This window comes from Oncorhynchus masou, chromosome 24, assembly GCF_036934945.1.
Source record: "Oncorhynchus masou masou isolate Uvic2021 chromosome 24, UVic_Omas_1.1, whole genome shotgun sequence".
Classification (NCBI taxonomy): domain Eukaryota; kingdom Metazoa; phylum Chordata; class Actinopteri; order Salmoniformes; family Salmonidae; genus Oncorhynchus; species Oncorhynchus masou.
In genome coordinates this window covers 90111150-90134507 of record NC_088235.1, presented here as the reverse complement: position 1 = coordinate 90134507, position 23358 = coordinate 90111150, and the positions used below count along the sequence as shown (strand labels likewise).

At 42.9% G+C, this 23358-nt stretch overlaps 2 protein-coding genes across 7 annotated transcripts in view; one reads left to right on the top strand and one right to left on the bottom strand.

The window, feature by feature from the left end:
* The window catches only part of LOC135512976 (ubiquitin carboxyl-terminal hydrolase 24-like), a 48871-nt gene extending 30563 nt beyond the window's left edge, over positions 1-18308 (bottom strand). For 2 of the 4 annotated variants that reach the window (XM_064935543.1, XM_064935544.1), the window contains exons 1-15: positions 17879-18301; positions 9548-9716; positions 9340-9407; positions 8159-8302; positions 7933-8055; positions 7818-7853; positions 7640-7705; positions 7287-7352; positions 7121-7195; positions 6744-6902; positions 6506-6620; positions 5491-5702; positions 5133-5390; positions 4916-5014; positions 2290-2397 (exon numbers count right to left, since the gene is read on the bottom strand). In XM_064935543.1, coding sequence (XP_064791615.1) covers positions 2290-2397; positions 4916-5014; positions 5133-5390; positions 5491-5702; positions 6506-6620; positions 6744-6902; positions 7121-7195; positions 7287-7352; positions 7640-7705; positions 7818-7853; positions 7933-8055; positions 8159-8302; positions 9340-9407; positions 9548-9716; positions 17879-18151 — 1971 coding nt within the window. In that variant the 5' untranslated portion in view covers positions 18152-18301. Of the gene's footprint in view, positions 1-2289; positions 2398-4915; positions 5015-5132; positions 5391-5490; positions 5703-6505; positions 6621-6743; positions 6903-7120; positions 7196-7286; positions 7353-7639; positions 7706-7817; positions 7854-7932; positions 8056-8158; positions 8303-9339; positions 9408-9547; positions 9717-17878 lie in introns of all 4 variants that reach the window. The other 2 variants (XM_064935546.1, XM_064935545.1) reach the window with 2 other exon arrangements.
* LOC135512977 (biogenesis of lysosome-related organelles complex-1 subunit 2-like) lies at positions 16086-23085 on the top strand. Of its 3 annotated transcripts, none has more exons than XM_064935547.1 (6): positions 16088-16107; positions 18655-18839; positions 19389-19508; positions 19651-19770; positions 19885-19989; positions 20421-23085. In XM_064935547.1, exons 2-6 carry the CDS (start codon positions 18665-18667, stop codon positions 20450-20452), a joined length of 552 nt encoding a protein of 183 aa, XP_064791619.1. In that variant the 5' UTR covers positions 16088-16107; positions 18655-18664; the 3' UTR covers positions 20453-23085. The 3 variants fall into 3 exon arrangements, with proteins under 3 accessions (XP_064791621.1, XP_064791619.1, XP_064791620.1); XM_064935548.1 differs by having other exon boundaries at positions 16091-16107; positions 19389-19496; XM_064935549.1 differs by lacking the exon at positions 19389-19508 and having other exon boundaries at positions 16086-16107.
* The last annotated feature ends 273 nt before the right edge of the window (positions 23086-23358 follow it).

Sequence of the window (23358 nt, the reverse complement as noted above, 5' to 3'; positions counted from 1 at the left end):
TACAGAATTTTTTTTTAACCATGGCTGTTGACAAGCCTTTTCAGTTCATATTCATATTATTAATATACGATTCAGTGATTGAAGACCCCATCCTCAGTAGCCTCCTCCAGCAGGCTATTGGGCAACAGAAGCACTTCTTACCTCAAAATCACCTCGCTAATTATGTTAAATACATTAGTCTGTCAATATAAACGGAGCAAGCTGCTAAATCGTTCATCTTACATCTTGCCTAAGCTAATGTAGGTCATCAGGGGCTATAGGCTACCTGCAATTAGCATAACTAAACCAAGTTAAATTACAATCATGAACCCTGATTTTAGTAGGCCTAGCCATTGCCTATTGAAATCATAAGTCAATCTTGCAAATAGGCCATTTATAACGGTTTGTAATCTTAACATCTCGCCCAAAATAACAGCACAATTGTCAGAAAATAGCCAAACATTATTTTGAAAAGTGTTTTTTGAACAGAGATTTTGAGATCCTCTGTCAAACTTTCATCCCTCAAACTCTCCGGTTGGATTTATCTATTGTTATGGACATGCACATACGGGATTTTTTTACAATTATAAACTGGGTGGTTCGAGCCCCGAATGCTGATTGGCTGAAAGCCATGGTATACCATGGGTATGACAAAACATTTATTTGTACCCCTCTAATTACATTGGTAACCAGTTTATAATAGCAATAAGGCACCTTGGGGGTTTGTGGTTATGGCCAATATACCACGGCTAAGGGCTGTGTCCTAGCACTTTGTGGTGCGTCATGCATGACAACAGCCCTTAGCCGTGGTATATTGTTCATATACCACACCCCCTCGGGCCTTATTGCTTAATCATAGTAGTCAAACAAGTTAAATCAACATCCATTGATGGAAAACATCTGGCGAGTTTAATAAGGGCAAATTATCTTCTCTCTTGCGGCATATTCAAATTCCATTAGTCACGTTAGCTGACAATTATTATTTTGATGGAAAACTGAATTCTTCTTACATCATTATGTCAACCTTATGGAAACAGGGTTTATTGGCCAAATGTGGCAAACTCCTCCCTTGCTGCAGGAAAAAGCAGGATTTTTTTGCCTAGTTTTCAGGCTTTGTGAGCAGGTTTTGAGTAGTCATTTGGTTAGAAATTTTAGCTATACCTGGCAACCCGGGAGGAGAGTGAACTGACTACTGTTTCTATGGTGAGTGCAGAGTAAAGTGCCAAAAATGCACACGGCCATATACTGTAACGTATAGTGTCATGAAACAACAATTGATGCTCTGCCCAAATGTAAAGTAAGTTCGGTTACAGCCCTTTAGTGAAGCCAGTGAAATCTGGGGTGTTATATTTTCTCATTGCGAAGGTTATTCCTCAACCACTATCATTCAAATGTTTTCAGAGACACAGAAAAAAATACCTTTACAGGAAACAAAGTAGAACTTCGTAGCTACGTTTTGATGTATGGGTTCATTGCCACTTGATAGGGACTGGTCCAAATTCACGTTTCGCCAATCATCACCCCCATTTCCATGACATGTGCTAGCTAGCTAACTAGCTGTGCGAGAGAGTAGTTGACGCCTTTCACGGAGGGTTAGTGCTATCCAGAATCCTTGGGACCCTAACCCGAACCTTAGCGTAACCATTTGTAGGGAACTTCCCACAGATTCCAGATAGCACTAAGGCAATACTTGGTGCGAGAGGCAATACTTGGTGCGAGAGGCAGCGCTGTGCCAGCGGGTCATTTTGTGATTGAGGTTTTTCCTTAAAGTGACAACTACCAGAATTTAGTGGCTAAAGCCCTACAATCGAAGAAAACATAGTGAAGTACTAATACATTGAAAATGTGTCCCACGCCGTTGTTTTCCAGCTGGCTAGTATGAGGCAGCACATTCTTCAGAGCCAAATCAAATATTTAGCTGGAATCTGTGCAGTTTATCCAATGTTTCCTTAAATAAACATCTCATCTTTCTCAGTGCTCCTAAATTCTGTGGACCTTACATTTGAGGAAAGAAAATGAATGTAAGAAATCAACTTTGAGTATCTTTGTAGGACTGCTTTAAGCACAATCCATATAGACTATTTTTTATTTCAGATATATATCAGTTATCTGTGAAAATTTCCATAAAAACAAAAAACAAATCGGAATACAAAAATCACATATCGGTCCGGCTCTAGTCTGTTAGTTTTAAATGCATTACGTTAATGTGCTGTATTCATGTTTTTTTAATGCCGTCGACTGCTGACATCTTGGACAAGTGCATCTCTTGTGAGACAGGGGGTGAGGGGTAATGTGTGTGTGAGTGTGTACCTTGTCCTGTTTCTGGTAGGTCTGTTTGATGAAGGAGCGTGTGATCTCATGGAGCTGCCGCAGAGCTGGAACCACCCAGACCGCCTGGGGACTGCCCTGTTGAGAAGACTACATGCACCCACACAGGTTAGACACTAGATGAGTAGCACCCTCAGCACCCCCACCCCTACCGGGCATCTACTACCCCACAATGTTTGCCACCCCCACTTTTGCCCCACTTTTGTTTAGAAATCACCATCACGCACTAATTCATTTGTTAGAGCTTGCAATGTATCAATGTTTATCTTGAAACATTTGCTATGACATAGCCAATGAATATAAGCAGTTGTGACAAAAGATATATTTAAAACTACATGGCCACCCCTTTAAATTAGTGCATTCTGCTATTTCAGCCACACCCATTGCTGACAGGTGTATAAAATCGAGCACACAGCCATGCAATCTCCATAGACAAATATTGTAGAATGGCCTATACTGAAGTGCTCAGTGAATTTCAATGTGGCACCGTCATAGGATGCCACCTTCCCAACGAGTCAGTTCGTCAAATTTCTGCCTTGCGGCCCCGGTCAACTGTAAGTGCTGTTATTGTGAAGTAGAAATGTTTAGGAGCAACAACGGCTCAGCCACGAAGTGGTATGCCACATAAGCTCACAGAACGGGACTGTCGAATGCTGAAGCGAGTAAAAATCGTCTGTCCTCGGTTGCAACACTCACCACAGAGTTCCAAACTGCGTCTGGAAGCACTGTCAGTCGGGAGCTTCATGAAAATGGGTTTCCATGGTCAAGCAGCCACACACAAGCTTAAGATCACCATGTGCAATCCCAAGCGTCAGCTGGCGTGGTGTAATGCTCGCCACCATTGGACTGGAGATGGAGAACACAACCTGCTCCAATGCATAGTCCTAATTGTAAAGTTTGGTGGAGGAGGAATAATGGTCTGGGGCTATTTTTCCATGGTTCAGGCCCCTTAGTTCCAGTGAAGGAAGATCTTGAAGCTGAAGCATGCGATGACATTCTAGACAATTCTGTGTTTCCAACTTTGTGGCAACAGTTTGTGGAAGGCCATTTCCTGTTTCAGCATGACAATTCCCCCGTGCACAAAGCGAGGTCCATACAGCAATGGGTTGTCGAGATCGGTGTGGAATAACTTGATGGGCTTGCACACAGCCCTGACCTCAACCCTATCGAACACCTTTGGGATGAATTGGAACGCCGACTGCGAGTCAGGCCTAATCGCACAACATCAGTGCCCGACCTCAGTAACGCTCGTGGCTAAATGGAAGCAAGTCCCCGCAGCAATGTTCCAACATCTAGTGGAAAGTCTCCCAGAAGAGTGGAGGCTGTTATAGCAGCAAAGGGGGGACCAACTCCATATTAATGCCCATGATTTTGGAATGAGATATACTATTGGTAGTGTAGGAGTGTTCCAGCATGTCAGAATAGTTTTTCTATGGGAGAGAATGAACTCAGAAGCTGGAGATGATTAAGAGGGGAAATCAATGTCCTCAAAGCTGAGGAAGGACTGAGTCAGAGTTTACCAACACTTGACACACACACAAAACAAATACATGTCTCTGCACACTGAAAGACATGGAGACATGTCCACACGTGCACAAACATACTACATATTCACACAGCCAGGCACGTGCACACACATAATACTATAACCCTTGAAACAATCACAATGGCAAACATTGAATAGCCTTTTTCTGATGCAGATGCTACTCCAACGTGAAGACTGTCTGCTAGAACTCATGACGTATTGACTTTAGAATCAACAAGATGTGCTGTCGGGCCAGAACTTCTCTGCAGGCTTCACTAAACACATTCCAATATGAATAAAACAAAGGCATTCCTCCCTCTTCTCCTTTGTGACTGCTGTAATATAGAGCAGATGAAGGCAGGAGAGGAGGAGGATAAAGCAAGGTGTCTAATAGTACAGGGACATTGTCTTTCTCCACCCCCCCCCCACAGGCTGTTGTTGTCCAGTTTGTTGTGTTCTGTGATGCTGCGTTCATGCACACCCTGCCTGGTAAGCATGATGTGACAGAGGAACTGACAAGCTTGAGAACAAGGGAATGAACTGTGTGTGTGTGACTAAGGGGTAAAGGAAAACAACAACTGGAGAATGTGAAACAACATTAATGCCCATGATTTTGCAATGAGGTGTCCACATATTTTCGGAAGGTAGAAAGAACGTTATTTGAGCAAAACATGAACCAGCTATTCATAATGTCTGAATGGATTTTCTGACTGATGCAAGGTACACTTGGATCAGTTTGAGGTTCTATGGACTGATGCACTCAGATCTTAAACATTTGTGTATCGGTGAGTCGTTAAATTCCTACTATACATGCACATCACTTATCCAATAACTCACCCCTCACACCTTGACTCACATACATACCCCTTACAACCTCAATGAAGACTGGCCCAACCCACAGAGAATTAGACACCCACTAGTACTGGAACAGCTCTTTAAAATCAACAATACAGCAATCATTCAGTTACAAATCAACCCACCCCCATCCAGCCCTCCTCCAGGATTGGTTGGTGTGAGCAGTGAGAAGATTGTAGGTGAATGCTGATTGGTCATTAGAGTTTTAAGGAGAGGGGCTTCTCTTACTTTGGCCAATGAGTTTTCTTTGGCTTTCTTCTTGCCCCAGGAGCCAGTAAGAAACGAGCTCTGAATGTCGCTGGTTTTACCCTCCTCCTCAGTCTGAGTCTATAAACATAAACTGGCTTATTCAGGTTGTGCGTGTGTTCAATTGATTAGACTTGAACTCGAAAGCTGTGAGTGACATAGCGCTTCAACCTTGAGAGAAACCGTGTGTGTTTCTCACCTTCTTGATGTCCTCTATACATTTGATGATGTAGCAGCGTTTGACAGTCTCCTTCACAGCGTACGCGTCAGTGAGGATGGCCAGGTGTTCCTCAGACGCCTGCTGTACCAGGGAGGTGGGCAGGGTTGGCAGGTGGGCTAACTCCCACAGCACCTCCAGCACCTTCCCTGTGGTGGCCTCAGAGCGGGCCTCTCTACCGATCCTCCCAATCAGACTGAGCAGCTTCTGCCTCACACGGTCACTCTCTACCTCCCAGCTCTGGAACACACACACACACGTTACACCCAATCATTACTAACACATACAAACACACACAATTTACTGTCCCACAGAAACATTCCTAAGCACACATACAGACCTTCTGTATAAGGACAAACAGGTGGCTGAGCTGCTCGAAGTTGAACTTGACAGCAGCTGCAGCCATGATGGTGTGGATGTTCTCAATCACCGTGGACGACTGTCCTGCCTGTATCATCCAGATCTTGGAGAGCTCGTCCAGAGACAGTTTACTGCCCAGCAACTCAATGATGCCTTTTATTCGATCACAATACTGGGCCTGGTCTATGTTACCTGGAATACACACTCCAGTTATATTACTGGTCTATGTTACCTGGAATACACACTCCACAGTTATATTACTAGTCTATGTTACCTGGAATACACACTCCAGTTATATTACTGGTCTATGTTACCTGGAATACACACTCCAGTTATATTACTGGTCTATGTTACCTGGAATACACACTCCACAGTTATATTACTAGTCTATGTTACCTGGAATACACACTCCAGTTATATTACTGGTCTATGTTACCTGGAATACACACTCCAGTTATATTACTGGTCTATGTTACCTGGAATACAACCTCCAGTTATATTACTGGTCTATGTTACCTGGAATACAACCTCCAGTTATATTACTGGTCTATGTTACCTGGAATACACACTCCAGTTATATTACTAGTCTATGTTACCTGGAATACACACTCCAGTTATATTACTGGTCTATGTTACCTGGAATACACACTCCAGTTATATTACTGGTCTATGTTACCTGGAATACACACTCCAGTTATATTACTGGTCTATGTTACCTGGAATACACACTCCAGTTATATTACTGGTCTATGTTACCTGGAATACACACTCCAGTTATATTACTGGTCTATGTTACCTGGAATACACACTCCAGTTATATTACTGGTCTATGTTACCTGGAATACACACTCCACAGTTATATTACTGGTCTATGTTACCTGGAATACACACTCCAGTTATATTACTGGTCTATGTTACATGGAATCACTAGTCAAGATAATAACAGAACTAGTAATATTATGTTGTTCCATTGTTAACATTAACATCGTCTTTACCCTCCAGTGCTATTGAGAGGACAGAGTTTTCCACCAGCCAGTCCAGCAGTCTGTCTGTGTCAATGGCATTCTTCACCGTCTTAGACACAGTACTCTCCTCGATCAGCTTAGTCACCTAGACACACAAACACATTTTATACAGTTTATATAACAAGAAACATCCACATGCAGAGTAACATAATAATAAGGAGAGCGGTTTGACCTCTAACTCTTGACATTGTAACCCCTGACCTCTCACCTCTTTGAGGGAGTTCATTTTGGTGGAAAAGTGAGGAGTCTTCAACATGCGTAGCAGAGTGTCCAGGCGTAGGTCATCCACAACAGTTACCAGGGCAGTCTGGAACCTCATACACAGCAGCTTGATGGCCGACAGCAGCTCTGGGATGCTCACCAGCCTCTACAGGAGGTGAGGGGAATATAAATGATGAGCCATCACCTTACACTGCGTTCATAGGAAACTCTGAACAGTCAGTCTGGGAAACAAAGAGTTGCTTCAGACGCATATAATGAACGATTTTGGACGTTGGACACTTATATTTCTAAAGTTTCCGGGAGCTTTCCAGGGTATGTAGAACAGGGCATTGTGGGTATATAGAGCAGGGGGTATTGTGGTACCTTGTCTTTGAGATCTTTCTCCTCAAGGTTCTGAACGTAGGTGATCATCTTATGGATAACAGGATCCAACATGGGCTACAAACACAAACGTAATTATTTGCCTCATTAACTAATCAACAATGCTGAGGATGTAACGTTTGACGCATGTTGGAGGAAAAGATGTTACCTGCACAAGGCTGGAGTTGAGGTATTCTGCACACACAGCTAGAGGCTGGACCAGAGCAGACACACACTGCAGAGACACACACAGTTACATACACACATACTCTCAAAAACCAGACTGGTCGTCTCCCACGGGCGAGGGGGTGGGGAGCTTGGGCAGCTGCATTTTCCAGTGCCAGAGAGAGATTAACATGCTAATGGTGGAGATCATCTGGGCTGTGAGAGGGATCAAATGTGTTTGTGGTTCCGGTTAGGATCCTCAAAAGGAGCAATTCACACAAGGAGGCCTAAGAGTAGGCACACAACGGAGCATTTATCTGAGCGAGGCTTCAGGACTGTGTGTGTGTGTGTCCTTACCCCAATCTCTATCTCCTCTGTATTGAGTTTAGCCTGGATAGCAGTGAACCCTCCCATCTCTCCAAACTAGAGAGAGAGCAAGAAAAACAGGACATGAAGAGAGAAACACAGTCACATCACTAAATACAGCAACAACACTGAACTATCACCGATATGTGTGTGTAGTGTGTGGGCTTACCAGATTGACCAAGTCTACCAGCCAGCCATGAGGCTCCTGTAGAAACAAAGGCACACATACATAGGTGATCAGTCAGTCATGTTTTTGTCCTAGAGCAACAACCATGTGACCTCACCTTCTGGTAGTTGTTGCTAGGCGAAACAGCGAACATGGCTTCCTCTCCAAACACCTCGCTCCAGTTCCTCTGACACGCCTTCATACGGTTCTTAAAGTGGTACTCGTTGTCTGGGTTAAAGGCCTACACAAAAAGACAGAGACAGAGAGGTTATCCTTTGTAAGGGTGGTGTGATGTGATGGAGTAGCATGTGTGTACTATATGTAACAGGTGTTTGTATACCCACCATAGCCAGTACTCCCATTAGCCCAACGGGTATGGGTTCCTGTTTGACCCTCTCAGCCACCAGTTCCACCAGTAACATCAACATGTTATAGATCCCCTCATGGATCTCTGTCCCCCACTTATGGACAGCACTACTGGTCAGGAGCTACAAGAAGGGAGAGAGCGAGGGCGGGAGGAAGTAGTTAGTGAAAGCGGCAAAATTACACTAAACAGTCCTGTTAAAAAAAGTATTTCTTTCTTGAAACTGGTGTTATAAACAGGTTATACAGCGCTCACTCATAAGTGTTATGTTTACACACACACACACACACACACACACACACACACACGCCTCGTCTTCTTAAAGGTTCATGCATGCACACACACACGACTCACCTTCTTAAAGGACTCGTGCGCACACACACGACTCACCTTCTTAAAGGACTCGTGCACACACACACACACAACTCACCTTCTTAAAGGACTCGTGCACACACACACGACTCACCTTCTTAAAGGACTCGTGCACACACACACACAACTCACCTTCTTAAAGGACTCGTGCGCACACACACGACTCACCTTCTTAAAGGACTCGTGCGCACACACACAACTCACCTTCTTAAAGGACTCGTGCGCACACACACGACTCACCTTCTTAAAGGACCCGTGCACACACACACACACACACAACTCACCTTCTTAAAGGACTCGTGCACACACACACGACTCACCTTCTTAAAGGACTCGTGCACACACACACACACACGACTCACCTTCTTAAAGGACTCGTGCGCACACACACGACTCACCTTCTTAAAGGCCTCGTGCATGCACACACACACACACACAACTCACCTTCTTAAAGGACTCGTGCACACACACACGACTCACCTTCTTAAAGGACTCGTGCACACACACACGACTCACCTTCTTAAAGGCCTCGTGCATACACACACACACGACTCACCTTCTTAAAGGACTCGTGCACACACACACGACTCACCTTCTTAAAGGACTCGTGCACACACACACGACTCACCTTCTTAAAGGCCTCGTGCATACACACACACACACGACTCACCTTCTTAAAAGGTCTCTGCATAAAAGACTCACCTTCTTAAAAGGTCTCATGCATGCACACACACACGACTCACCTTCTTAAAGTCCTCATGCATGCACACACACACACACACGACTCACCTTCTTAAAGGCCTCGTGCATACACCGGTCCATAAACCGCTTACAGTTCTCATCTGCATCTGCCAGACCTGAGAGACAGAAAGTGAGCGGAGTAGAAAGCGAGAGAGACTGTAGTTATTGTTTGACAACTGGGTGCAAAATAATAATGTGTGAAAAGCATTCAACAGGGACAACATGACACAAAATCCACACAATCACTCTCTCTTACCGTGTTTGGCTAAGCAGGTGGCTGCGACCAGACATTTGCCCAGTGACTCCTCTCTCTTGTAGGGGATGGACCAGTGGTCAGTGAACACTCTGCTCTCCAGTTCATACAGGTTAGTGGTGGGGAACTCCATACTGCCCCCAGAACAGTTCCCATTCTCATCATTATTCCTCTGAAACACAAACACTTTATAGTTCTACTGTACATCTGATGCTTTATGACAGTGTCAACAGGATGATGGAGGAGGGTGTGTGTGTGTTCTGCCCATTCAGTAATGCATACCAATATATGATGGATGGAAGGAGAGAGAAAGAAGTGTCAGGTTTCAGCGCTCCTCCTTCATAGAAAGAAGTGGAGTGTTAAAGTCTGGATGGAGGGAGTCATGGAGATGAGCTTTTCTCTAAGACGCAAAGGTCAACAGGCAAACATTCCACGGTTGGGAAGCACCTACCAATCAGAAACCTCCGAACAGCACAGTCCAATCAGATACCTCTGAGGTTAAGACAGTATGGACAACTGTTGACCTACCACTTACAGAATAACTGTGGCTTAACAAGTAGACAGTTTCCCAGACTGAGTTAACTCCAGGATCACTAAGCATGTTTATAGGAGAATCTCCATAGAATGATGTTTTAGTCTAGAAATAAACTAATCTGGGTTAATAGATAGAAAAACAGCTCCAGGTAGTAACTAGCTGCTGCTGATCCAATAGACAGTTAGCACTGTTTCCTGTCAGCATTAGGCATATTAACACAGTAATGATAACAAGACTAGTGTTGTTTTCCTGCATGAGGAGAAGGGGAGGACTGGAGCTCTGGGCTTCTCTCAGGGGGACAGGGTGTGGTGTCTGTGTCTTTCCGGTGTGTGTGTTTTTATGTGTGTGTGCGTGTTGCACAGGGCAGCTAAGTAACTGAGCCCCTAGTATGTCTGGCATATGAGACTGCAGGGCTGTGTGTGTGTGTGTGTGTGTGTGTGTGTGTGTGTGTGTGTGTGTGTGTGTGTGTGTGTGTGTGTGTGTGTGTGTGTGTGTGTGTGTGTGTGTGTGTGTGTAGAGCTATAATTAGGATGGGAACGCAGGGCCACAGACCTGTGACATGCATCCTAAGGCACAAACAGCAGAGACACATAACAAGCTGGAGAGGATGAAGGAGAAAGGAGGAGAAAGAATGGGATAGAGGGAGGGTGTCTGGTACAATGGTCTGAATGTGAAATATTCTTCTAACCTGGATGGACACGTTTAATTTAAAAACAAAACAAGGCTGCTTTGATGTCACAGTGCACTGTTCCTGGAAAATGGGGTACATTTAAAAACATTTTGCAACACTGTGCCCTACTGAATGCAACCCCGGTGTCGTGTTTCTTCTTAGGGACCGCTTGTCTTGCGCACCTCAACATCCCACTAAATCAACAACACCAGACACACCCTGGTGTGCAACGTCACCCTACACACCATTTCCCACAGCGATGAAGACATCTGACATGATCTACTGTGTGTAGCGAACAGAGACGTACCCACCCGAATCCTAAAGAGATACACACCTGGTGTCCGCTACACATTAGGCTTCCTCTCCACCTCGTCCTTCAACAATCCTCCCCTAGATTAATCTGTACTACAGTGGCTTCCTCTCCTCTCGTTCCTTTCAATAGTCTACTGAGCCATTAACTCCTTCAGTAGCAATTATCTGAGCAAACTGGAATAGTGAGAGCCAATAGCATTCACCTTCAACAGTCCAGTTTGGAAAAAAAATTATTTGCAAAACTGCATCTCCAGGTGTGCATTCTCTATGCACGGCATTTACTGAGTGTTGAAGCACCCCCCCCCCCTCTATTCTGTACATGATTGACAGCTGTCCTCCATCTGAGTTCATCACACGACAAGTGTGTCAAACAACCAATCAAATGAAGTCATAATTGATGAAACAGTGATATTTTATATGATACTGAATCAATGCACTAGATGCAAAACTCTAGTGATCCATTGAGATTCATCAATGCATGGTGATGTGTTGAATCAGCATGTATTTTAACTAGATAGCTGCTTATTGAACAGCGCTGACATAGATAGCTAGTTGTCTTTGCAGGCATTGTAATGTTAATTTTTAGAAAATAGCTGGCGGGAAACACTTGATGCTAGCTGGCTAAGACTGGAGCTATGCTGGTGCTTTTCCAGAAGATACCGACCCTACTGTCTGAACATTGCCAAGCATCACTTGCGGTACGGTTTTGGAAGCATATGGACTTTACCTTTCATATCACTGAGAAATAATTTTCTAAAAACTAAAAAAAGGTTCAATCGCTACACACTTTTATAGGGTTAGTATTTCCACACGGCCATATTTCCATGTTATAGACAGGCGACAGAGTGGAGACAGAGTGGAGACAGAGTGGAGACAGAGTGGAGACAGAGTGGACTAGCTGCGCCAATTAGATACAGGGCCTTCAGAAAGTCTTCACTCCCCTTGACCTTTTACACATTTTGTTGTGTTACAGCCTGAATTTAAAATGAATTAAATTGAGATATTTGGTCACTGGCCTACACCCAATAGCCCATAACATTATTTTAACATTATTTTTGAATGACTACCTCATCTCTGTACCCCACACAGTCGAGCAGTGAATTTCAAACAGATTCAACCACAAAGATCAGGGAGGTTTTCTAACGCCTTGCAAAAAGAACACGTATTGGTATGTGGGTAAAAAAAAGCAGACATTGAATTGAGCATGTTGAAGTTACTAATTACACTTTGGATGATGTATCAATACACCCAATCACTACAAAGACGTCTTTCCTAGCTCAGTTGCCGGAGAGGAAAGAAACCGCTCAGGGATTACACAACAAGGCCAATGGTGACTTTACAACATTTAGTTTAATTACTGTAATATGAGAAAACTGAGGATGGATCAACAACATTGTAGTTACTCCACAATAGTAACCTAATGACAGAGTTAAAGAAGGAAGCTAGTACAGAATAAAAATATTTAATTTATTTAACCTTTATTTAACTAGGAAAGTCAGTTAAGAACAAATTCTTATTTACATTGACAGCCTACGAATTCTGTTTGCAATAAAGGCACTAAAGTAAAACTGTAGAAAATGTGGCAGAGAAATTTACTTTTTGTCCTGAATACAAAGTGCTATGTTTGGGGAAAATCCAACAGAACGTGTCACTGAGTACCACTTTTGGGTATGCTTTTCATCGGCAAGGACGAGGGAGTATATTTTAAGAATAAATGGAAACGGGCTAGGTCTAAGCACAGGCAAATTCCTAGAGGAAAACCTGGTTCAGTCTGCTTTCCAACAGACACTAAAATTCCCCTTTCAGCAGGACAATAACCTAAAACACAAAGTCAAATATACACTGGAGTTGTTTACCAAACATGACATTGAATGTTCCTAAGTCGCCTAGTTACAGTTTAGACTTAAATCAAATTGAAAATCTACGGCAAGATTTTAAAATAGCTGTCTAACAATGATCAACAACCAACTTGACAGAGCTTGAAAAATGTTGTACAATCCAGGTGCAAAGCTCTTAAAGACTTACCCAGAAAGACTGATATCTGTAGTCGCTGCCAAAGGTGATTCTAACATGTATTGACTCAAGGTTGTGAATACTTACGTAAATGAGATATTTCTGTATTTCATTTTCAATAAATTAGCAACATTTCTAAAAACGTGTAGGAAAAAAAAATATGAATACATTTGGAATTCAGGCTGTAACACAGGAAAATGTGGAATAAGTCAAGAGTATGAATACTTTCTGAAGGTCCTGTATCTGCATCTCTGAAACAAAAAGGAGGCCACAAACCTGTTGTCACTGAAATATACTGTCGGCTGCAACTGTGTTAAAACGGCATAAAACAGTGCACAGTAAGTGTGTGTTTTCAAATCATTTTGATGTGATATGAAAGTAGAGGGATTTGTCTCGAGAACCATAATAGAGAATCTATTCACATTTACGTTGAGTATTTGTCTGTTTTGGCTTCCAGAGAAACGTCCCTTTCAAACAGAACATGGTCTAAGGAGTAACACTAGGCTCCTTTAATCCAATATTGGGTTAATCCCATTCCTGCATTGAGGTAAGTTTCCAACCCATATCTTGCGCCAGCTCCACCGTGTCTAAAGGCCAATTTATGTTTTATCCTGCAATGCAGTCCGGAGGCTCCATACGGAGGGTGTGATGCAATTGCGGAGCATCCAGAGGCTTGCGAAGGCCAAAATGAGCTCAAAATGATGCCGTGCGCCTCCCAAATGTTGTAATAATGAGGGGGTTCTGTATAGCTCCGCATTGACATGATTGGTAGATGGTAGGTGGGGGCGGTATATCCTATATAACACAAACTCACTTCCTTGACAGCAAACATGGAGAACTTTGACAACAGGATATCATAACAAGTTCACAAATAACAAGAGATCTTTATGATACCTCATGTAGGGATTTTAAAGACATGAAAATGAGTGAACTCCTGGAAAGAGATCTGGAGGTAATGGGAATAGTTGCGGTAAAGAGGTCAATGGAATGTAGACCGTGGGGATAGAACATTTACCAAATCTGATCTAACAAAGTGGATATTTGTCAAATTCGTCATGATTAATGCATTGTAACAGGCCCACTGATTTGGATATATTTGGCTGTTATCACTGCATAACATTTAGAAGTTGCCTCTTTTCAGGTTTAGAAAAAGTGACTGCTAAATGCTGACTCCCATTTGTATAAGCTGGTAGCATAGCTAGCATACATTAAATCGGTGTGGTAGTCAAAGTAGTTTTTAACTGTAATGCAGTTGATTGCTGACATGAACATGTATTGAGGTTGACATCCATACAAGCATTATATTCTGATGTTTACCTCGACAGTGTGAAATACACATAAATAATAGCCTAAATGTAGGCTAATTTTGCTGGGGGGAAATGGGGCGACTTGGGATGGAGAGGCAGGTGGGAAAACAGTGCTGTCTTTTTACTTCATGCCATCTTGGCTGAGCTCCTATTTTAACCACTGGGAAAGGGACTCCAACATCTCAGAAGAGGTCTTTTCGTCTCGCCACTTGCTTGTAATTAGCTGGATGGTTGTAGAGATTAGCCCTGAATCACTACGAGTGGTGCGGTGCAGACCAATTTATTGGATGTGTATGACAGCTCCCCGTAGCGCAAGAAGTATGACTGCTCTGACTTCTGTGGAGGACCCATCACAGTAAATGCTGTACCAATAAAATATATTTATAAAGCACTTTTTACATTAGCAGATGTCATAAAATGCTGTTCAGAAACAGCCTAAAACCCCAAACAGCAAGCAATGCAGATGTAGAAGCACGGTGGCTAGGAAAACTCCCTAGAAAGGCAGGACCCTAGGAAGAAACCTAGAGGAATCAGGCTCTGAGGGGTGGCCAGTCCTCTTCTGGCTGTGCAGGGTGGAGATGGTACATGGCCATTGTATGGCCACTGCAGACATGGGATAAACCACGCATTTAAAGCGGAAATTACAACGTTTTAAATACTTTGCAGATATGAAACAATCAGTCATTCATAACATCAGTCAAAAATATTTATTTTATGCTTTATGCTTCAAAACAAACTTTATAAGAGGATAAAAAATAGCTTTGATTTCACTCAAACTTCCATGGTGTACAGTAAGGCATTGTTGTTAATATAATTCACCAATACATTTCTTGGTAGTCCAAAAAATATTGCTATCACGTTGTAAATCACAGCTGGCCTGGTACATGGTTTGCTGCCTCCACCCATTCGAGATGCACGGTTTCAATTAATCAATATTTTGAACAAAAACGGACGACTGTAACTAAGGCTGGGAATGTCAATACAATCAAACTAGCAAGGGCAATAATCACAAGTCATTCATATAGTGGCTAATAGACTAGCGCATGTGTCAAAAACACGGATCGCGGGCCGAATAGGACAAACAAGTGAGTATAAATGAGTCAACAGTTGACTCATCTACTTTCTAAATTACAGCCTAATGCGCTCGCATCAGTGAATTCAACTTTAATTGCGCTGCTTTAGTGTGTCCCGTTTATAGCCCGTAGTACTATACTAAGCTTGTGTAGAAAATCATTGAACCATCTAAATATATTTTCCATAACCAAAAATAGAACAGATCTACCGCCTTTTAGACTTCCTTTCAAGTAGAATGTTAGATCTATAACTCACATTTCTATGTGAATATGGTTGGGTCGTTACATATTGACACTACGTTTAAATGTTACAACAACCTATAGGTACATTTGCTATTTGGTTAAGTTATGAAATACTTTTTGATTATGCACATCTGCAAGCAAAGCAGCAAAGGCTGGACAAATATGATTTCTCTCTTCTTTTGTATTAATATGTTAAAATGCCACACATTTTTTTCTAATAAAACAATGACCAGTTTGGGTTGCAGTTGTATGTTTTTTTGTCAAATATGGCCCATGCGCTGATTGAGTTTGACACCACTGGGCTACCGTATTTATTTATGTAGCTAGCTACTTATTTAACAAGCTAAAAACACAGAGCCTAACGTTAGCTAGTGAGCTTCTGGGAGGATGTCATGTCATTGGCGGAGTGGGTGAGTGACCGACTTTTTCCCCCTAATATAATATCGTTTTTCGGTGGCGATAGCTAGAGCTGTAGGTGTCATTTGGTTAGATAGCAAGAAATGTGAATCACTTTGCTAGCTAGTTATGCTGAATTTGATCAACTTATCCACAGTTAGCATATCAAATGTATTTGTCATCAATCAAATGGGTGGGAAGGCAAGTTCTCATTCAGTTGTCAAAGTGGGTTGGGACAAGCATGCATTGGTAGGCACGCTGCAGAAGAACGAGCAGGCTACTATTCCCCATCGTTAATCAGTGCAATTTTGAGGGATAACGAGCTGAAAAAGTTTGAGGGTTTATCCAATGTTCCCTCATTAGATTTGACCTCCTCTCGCTCTAGCTATCATTAGTTTTGATCTTGTTGTTGTTTATGTGCATAGGCAACTGAGGGAGAGATCCTACCTTTTCATGGTTTGATCAATAGGACTCTGAAGTTCCCAAGAGGACTCCTGTGTTATTTACGTATTTGCAGAAATTCATTTAGGTGGCTTTTGGCAAATGCGTTCTAATCTATAATCGTGCTGTTGTAACTTCATGTGAAGACAGTCCAGTTCAAAGTGAATGATGGCAGGCCTGTTTGGCAAATGGTTTATTTGCATATGGGCCTACTTGTAGCTCTGATTGGTTATGATGCACCGGTCTACGTAAACTCTGGTCCTGGACAAGACAGATGTTTTTATTAATTAATTGTACAAATGCACAGCCGCATTCCCATTCTATATTGCTATATAATTTTCACAAACGTCTTACTATATTTGATTCCCAAACATTCTATGAATATATGAACACTTAGATATGGTCATTTTCAAGTTGTCACTTGTCAGAATTTTTTTTAAATGTAAAAAAGGGGGGTCATATTCTTCCTGGGGGGGGGGGGGGGTTATATTAACATATGGTATGAGTTTTAATGTTGCTAAAACGCTGTCAGTTCCGCTTTAATGTAACCATGACTGTGTTCCAACACCAGTGCTCATTGTAAACTAGCGTAAAGGTAGGGTCGGTATCTTCTGGCAAGCTGATGTTCAGACATTTTAAACTTGTGGTTCTAACGGGTATGTGAGATATCAAGTTGTCAGTCAACTACAAACCATTTAAAGAGCTTTGATTATAAAATGTTTAGCTCAAAATGGCCATATCAGGTTAGCCACAGGCGGTTACGAAATCGCACCGTCTCACTCCACTAGTACAGCTATATATCCAACTAGCGTAGCTCCATTACAATCTGCTTAGCTGTATGCAGACGTGCATTTTCCCAAGAGTGCAGAGATCACCACATTCACTCTCTGCAGACCTTTATCGGCAACTATTGCAAAACACTAACTAGTTGTTTAAAGTAAACTAACCCGCTGGTTTGCCCAATGTAGATTCGCGCAACGACCATATCCCCTCCCCCAAGCGTTGGACTAGCTAGCTACATACCAACAAGCTAGGCAAATCTACGTTCCTGATGTTGGCTAGTGCACCCATTTTCAATATTGATCATCAAAGTACTGAATTTGCAACTCAGCTAGCCGAGGTCTGTCGAATTTTGTAGCCCGAGATTGAGAAATTACGTCCCGCATGCCGCGGGTTTTCCCTCCCTATTTTGACAGCAAGGCATGAGTATAGCGCGCTATGGAATGCTATGAGCGAGCCCTTTCTCCCCATTTAGCCGGCATCGCTAGCTAGTAGCTTTGATGCTAACTAGCTTGGTGTTCTCGCTAACTAACGTAGCCAGCGAGTTACCATCCTCAGCCTTACCTCGCTCTCCACCACATCGTGGTAAGCGGGGGGTGGGTCGAACCCTCCAGTCCCAGTCCGCCCGGTGGTCTCCCCGTCTCCGCATGGGCCCGGGGCAGGGCCACTCTCCATCGGCTCATATCCATACCCAAGCCCGGGGCTTTCGTTGGTCAGGAGCGCCACAGCCTCGTTGATGTCGTTTTTCGCCAGGCGTAGCGCCTTGCGTATAGCCACAGGATCTGGGAAACCCATGCAGAGGAGGGTCGTCATGTGTTGCTCCTCTTCTGTCTCCATAGTTAGGTTGTGTGCGTCTCAGGCTAGCTAGAAACGGGGTGTAAAACAGCACAGCCCTGTAACCGTGCACGGCGCCATGTTTACAGTCACACACAGGCTGTCACGATGGTTCACTGGACGCTTCCTGTGTAGAGCGTCACCACCCTGACCCACCCATTACAAGGACAGAGGAGCCCTCTTTCCCCCTTTTTAGCCCAAAACATATAACGTAAGGTTGACTAACTCTGCAAACACTTGTCAAACTAACATGATTCGAAGTGTTAACAATGCAAAATGATTACAGGCAAAACAGCATGGAAACTCGAGCTCACTAACGTTACACTCGAACAATCTTAAAACGATCAATCAATATGAATAGGAACACTATAGCTACATTAATCATGGTATTATTGTTTGTGTGGTGGTAAAGCACCTGTCAAGGAAAAGGGTGTGGCTCGAATTTGGAATTGTAGGGGGAGGAAAAGAATCAATGTCACGTGAAGCTCTGTATCATGTGACTGTAGTAGATGCAAAATGGCGGCCACGGGAGAGGAGGCTGCTGAGATGGACTGCATCTCAAGAGTTTCCTTGGCCCATCCCACCGTCCTCAGCCTGGGAGGGAGCTCAGAACCCCGGGGAGAGCCTGGCGAGACTGCCTCTGAGGGCCAGGAGGTTGTGACTGCGGCGCCCAAGAAGCCCATCAACAGCAGTGAGTGGTGCTTGCTAGCTAGCCCTTGTTCATAACTCTCAGTTCCATTACACATACGTAATTGGATTTAGGGGTCTTCGCTAAGAGCACATACGCTCGGTCTGAATTGTGTTTTTGCATTTACTTTTTGATGTGATATGAAAGAGGGATTTATATTTCGAGAAGCGTACTATTTAATTGATTCACGTTTAAAGATTGAGTTGGCTGTTTTGGCTTCAAGAGCAAATTTGCCCTCAAATGAACGAAAAGACCAGTCCTAACTGCAAGTTGATGCGCTGTTTTAGTTACTGAAAGGAAGAAGATTAGCTACTTAGCCATCTAACTATGTTATAGATAAATGGTCACAGAGCTATCTGCTGCGATGAATTTGGTGTTAGTATCAACACATTAGAATGCAGTAGCCATACTAAGGGAGTGGCAAATTCATCCTTCCTCCTTGGAGAACTTAGAGACCTGTTGGTTCAAATCTGAGGGAGTGGCCAGCAACATCACAAGGTGGGATGTTTCTCAGAAATTAAAATGGTGTAACTACTATACGTCTGTGTGTAGGTGACGGTGGGGTGGAGACTGCAGAGGAGGCCGTAGAGCCAGACATCAATGAACTCTGTACAGACATGTTCGATAAGATGGCTGTCTTCCTACAAGGAGAACTCACTGGTCTGAATATCTGTCTGTCTCCATTTGTTGTCTATACAGGCCTATATAGTCACATACTATATACTGTCTTGTCTTCGGGATAACAACAACTGTCATAAGAATCTCTTGTTGTGGAGAGAATGTCATTCTCATGCTCCCGTTTTCCTATACCCAGGCACCTGTGAGGACTACCATCTACTGGAGAACATGAACAAGCTGACAAGTCTGAAGTACATGGAGATGAAAGACATCAGCATCAACATCAGCAGGAACTTGCAGGACCTCAACCATAAGTGTATGTTTATTAGTCCTTCAGATGTGACAGGGACGATATTCTCATTGGTCTTTATGAAAACAAAGACCTTAATTTAGCTGACTTTTTAAGAGTTGTGTATTGTGTGTGTTGCAGACGCCAGCCTGCAGCCCTACTTAGACCAGATAAATCAAATAGAGGAGCAAGTGTCTTCTCTGGAGCAGGCTGCTTACAAACTGGACACCTACTCCAAGAAGCTGGGTAACACACACACACGGCTGTGTGAGAGACAGGCCATATTGTCATATTGCAGGTCTATATTTATACCAGGGCTGTAAGGGGAGAAGAGACTACTGAGTTCGTGTGTAACCTTCACCAGACTGACTGAAGTGGTCGATAGAAATAAATATCTGTATTTTCATTCTGAGTTTCTAGGACATCTTTATTAGTCTCTATTGCAGATGTACTAATAATAGCCATGATCCAGTGTTCAGCTCAACATTAATGTTAGGGATTTGATTTAGGACAGCCTGAGCGCGACCTCTGCTATTTGAGTTTACCTCTCCACCCTGAGCTCCAACAGCAGAGAGCGCTAGCACACTGTCCCAAATCAACAGCTAAAAATACACTTCTCCTGTGTGTGACGAACTGCAGGAAGGTGAGTGAGTTCATCTCTTTTTCTGTCTCTGCAGAGGCCAAGTTCAAAAAACTGGAGAAGCGATGAGGATTATGGAAGGAGGAAGAGGGGTTACTGGTCCTCCTTCACCCAAGCTGTAAACCAAACCTAACATATACAATCTGAGGAAGCAGACCCACACCTTTACATCAGCCTGATATAGAGAGGAATGGGGCAGCCTGGGGTTGGTCGGAGGAATATCCCAGATGTTACACCTAGCATTATCATTTTGGTTGGATCATTTAAGTTGCATCTTAATACCAGGTGTCGATGGCGCTTTGGGTAGTTTGTGTCCATATTCCTGTTAACATTCCAGGTCACTGTCAGTCCTGTCAAAATTGCTATTCACTTCCTGAATTGTCCCCTGCTGGGTGCACACTACTGTAGAATCACCACCCTCCTAACCTAGAAGTTAGTTACACAGATGACAACCAAATTCACTTTGACTGAAGGACATTAGCTTCTTTAAATGTTTTCCTGTGCTGCTGGCATCACCGAATTACTGAATTAACATGACAATTACCTTTGTTTTGTGTGAATACTACTGTCTCTTAAGATCGTCATACATGTTATTGTAGCTTGTGTAAAATGTATCATTTAAAAACAGTAACTTTGAACTGAAAATACATTTATCAAAGAAACTGATGTCATTTCACCAGCAGATGGCAGCGGTACTCCATGTTCATACTGCAATCCTGTGTGTGTGTTTGTAAGATTCGGGGTACATTTTATTGATCAGAGACAGTGTAATCTCCCAGAGAACATTATTGATTCACGTGACATTTACACAGAAACATGCCCCGGAACCTAATTAACACAGATAACCCCCCCTATTTGTATTTATTTTATTTAACGAGGTAAGTCAGTTAAGAACAAATTCTTATTTACAATGACGGCCTATGGGTGCTGGGATTAAACATATAGGACAAGAGACAACACCACATAAAGACCTAAGGTGACATAGCATAGCAGTAACACATGACATGGTTGCTACAAAAAACATGGTTCAAACATTATTGGGCAAGTAGGTCAAGACAATACATCACTAGAAGTAGCCACAACTGTCAGTAAGTGTCTGTGATTGAGTGAAGAGATGGAGATAAAATTGTCCAGTTTGAGTGATTTTTGCAGCTTGTTCCAGTTGCTAGCTGCAGATTACTGAAAAGAGGAGCCCAGGGATGTGTGTGTGCTTTGGGGACCTTTAACAGCATGTGACTGGCAGGACAGGTTATGTGGAGGATGAGAGCTGCAGTAGGTATTTCAGATGGGGGGGGGGTAGTAGTCCTGACCATCCACACACACAGAGACTACCACTGTAACCTAACCAACCAAACCCACACTCAGAACCCATCTAGAGCCCTAAACAACTACAGAAATAAAAAATATTTTTTGCATGCTTTGTAAAAAGTGTACACTAACAGTGAAACGCTTACTTTCAGGTCCTTCTCAACAATGCAGAGAAAGATAAAAGTAATAAATACACAATAAGTAATGATAACTTGGCTACATACACTGGGTACCAGTAGCGAGTCGATGTGCCGGGGTACAAGGTAGATATGTACATAGAGTGCCTTCAGAAAGTATTCCTATCCCATGACATATTCCACATTTTGTGTTACAGCCAGAATTCAAAATGGATTTAAATCAAAACAAGTATTATGGTCAGACAGCCTTAGACTGACATCACCATTTTAAAGGTCTTCAGTTGATATTATCTAAAATGCTTAAAGTGGGGTTTATGTAACGTGCACTAGTCCATTGCCATGTAACATGCACTAGTCCATTGCCATGCATAGCTATCTACCAGTGTAGCTGTTCCTGCCCTTAATTGTTTGCTACTGAGTTGGTTGTTCAGGTTTAAGCCAGGTGTGCTGCGTTAGATAACAAGCGTGTAGTTCACCCATGCTTTGTCTCCCTGGATAAGATCTAATCACGTTCTGTTAGATCACAGGTGTCAAACTCATGCCATGGAGGGCCGGCCAGGTGGCAGCGGGTTTTCGCTCCTCCATTGTACTTCATTGATGAATTAAGGTCACTAATTAGTAAGGAACTCCCCTCACCTGGTTGTCTAGGGCTTAATTGAATGAAAAAACCCAACACCTGCAGACACTAGGCCCTCCATGGAATGAGTTTTACACCACTGTATTAGATGTTGCACTGTCTTGTAAACGATCAAATGTGGTCATTTAAACTAATGAATGCAAATAACTTCAATCATAGTTTCCATCGTTTTACCTGGTCTAATTAACAAAGTAAAGTCGTTGTCATTAAATGCTCATTCTCATCGGTTAGTACGTGTGGGCGGAGTTGAGGTGTATCGCGATAAATGCTTTCCTTTTCTCTCCGCTTGAACATCAATTTACCTTGTGCGCCATAGCAGTTTGTTGCATCATGTACGTACAGGCAGTTGATTTAGGATGTTGTAGACTCTCTTTCCTTCCACTCTTTCCTCTGTTTAAAACTGGAAAAAAGGGTAATCCCAATATATGTTTTATTATTTAGGCCTAGTATTAGCTGCAGTAGTAACCCTATTGAGGGGCTGAGCTTTAGACTTGCTGTCTTCTGTCATTTGTGTGAGTTTTCATATTCTTAATGTTGCTGTTATTGACAACTGTTTGAGACAAGCCATGTATCCTGAAATCCTGCATCTGTAATATATTAAAGTATTACTTAGTATCCTCCCCATTTCCACCTATCACCTCCCTTGGCTACTCTGGGTCTACTATTTGACACAATACCCTGTAATGACAAACTGGACACGTTTTAATAAAATTTTATTGAAAATGACATTTACTAAAGTATTTACTGAGCCAATACTTTGTAGAAGCACTTCTGACAGCTTGTATGTGCATTTTTTATTTAACTAGGTAAGTCCGTAAAGAACAAATTCTTATTAACAATGACGGCCTACTCCGGCCAAACCCTAACCACGCTGGGCCAATTGTACACCGCCC

Coding starts and splice junctions, on each gene's coding strand:
- LOC135512977 (XM_064935547.1), top strand. CDS start 18,665: ATGGCGGCCACGGGAGAGGAGGCTGCTGAGATGGACTGCATCTCAAGA. Junction 19,509..19,650: donor ACTCACTGGTCTGAATATCT/GTCTGTCTCCAT, acceptor TCCTATACCCAG/GCACCTGTGAGGACTACCAT. Junction 19,990..20,420: donor CACCTACTCCAAGAAGCTGG/GTAACACACACA, acceptor CTGTCTCTGCAG/AGGCCAAGTTCAAAAAACTG.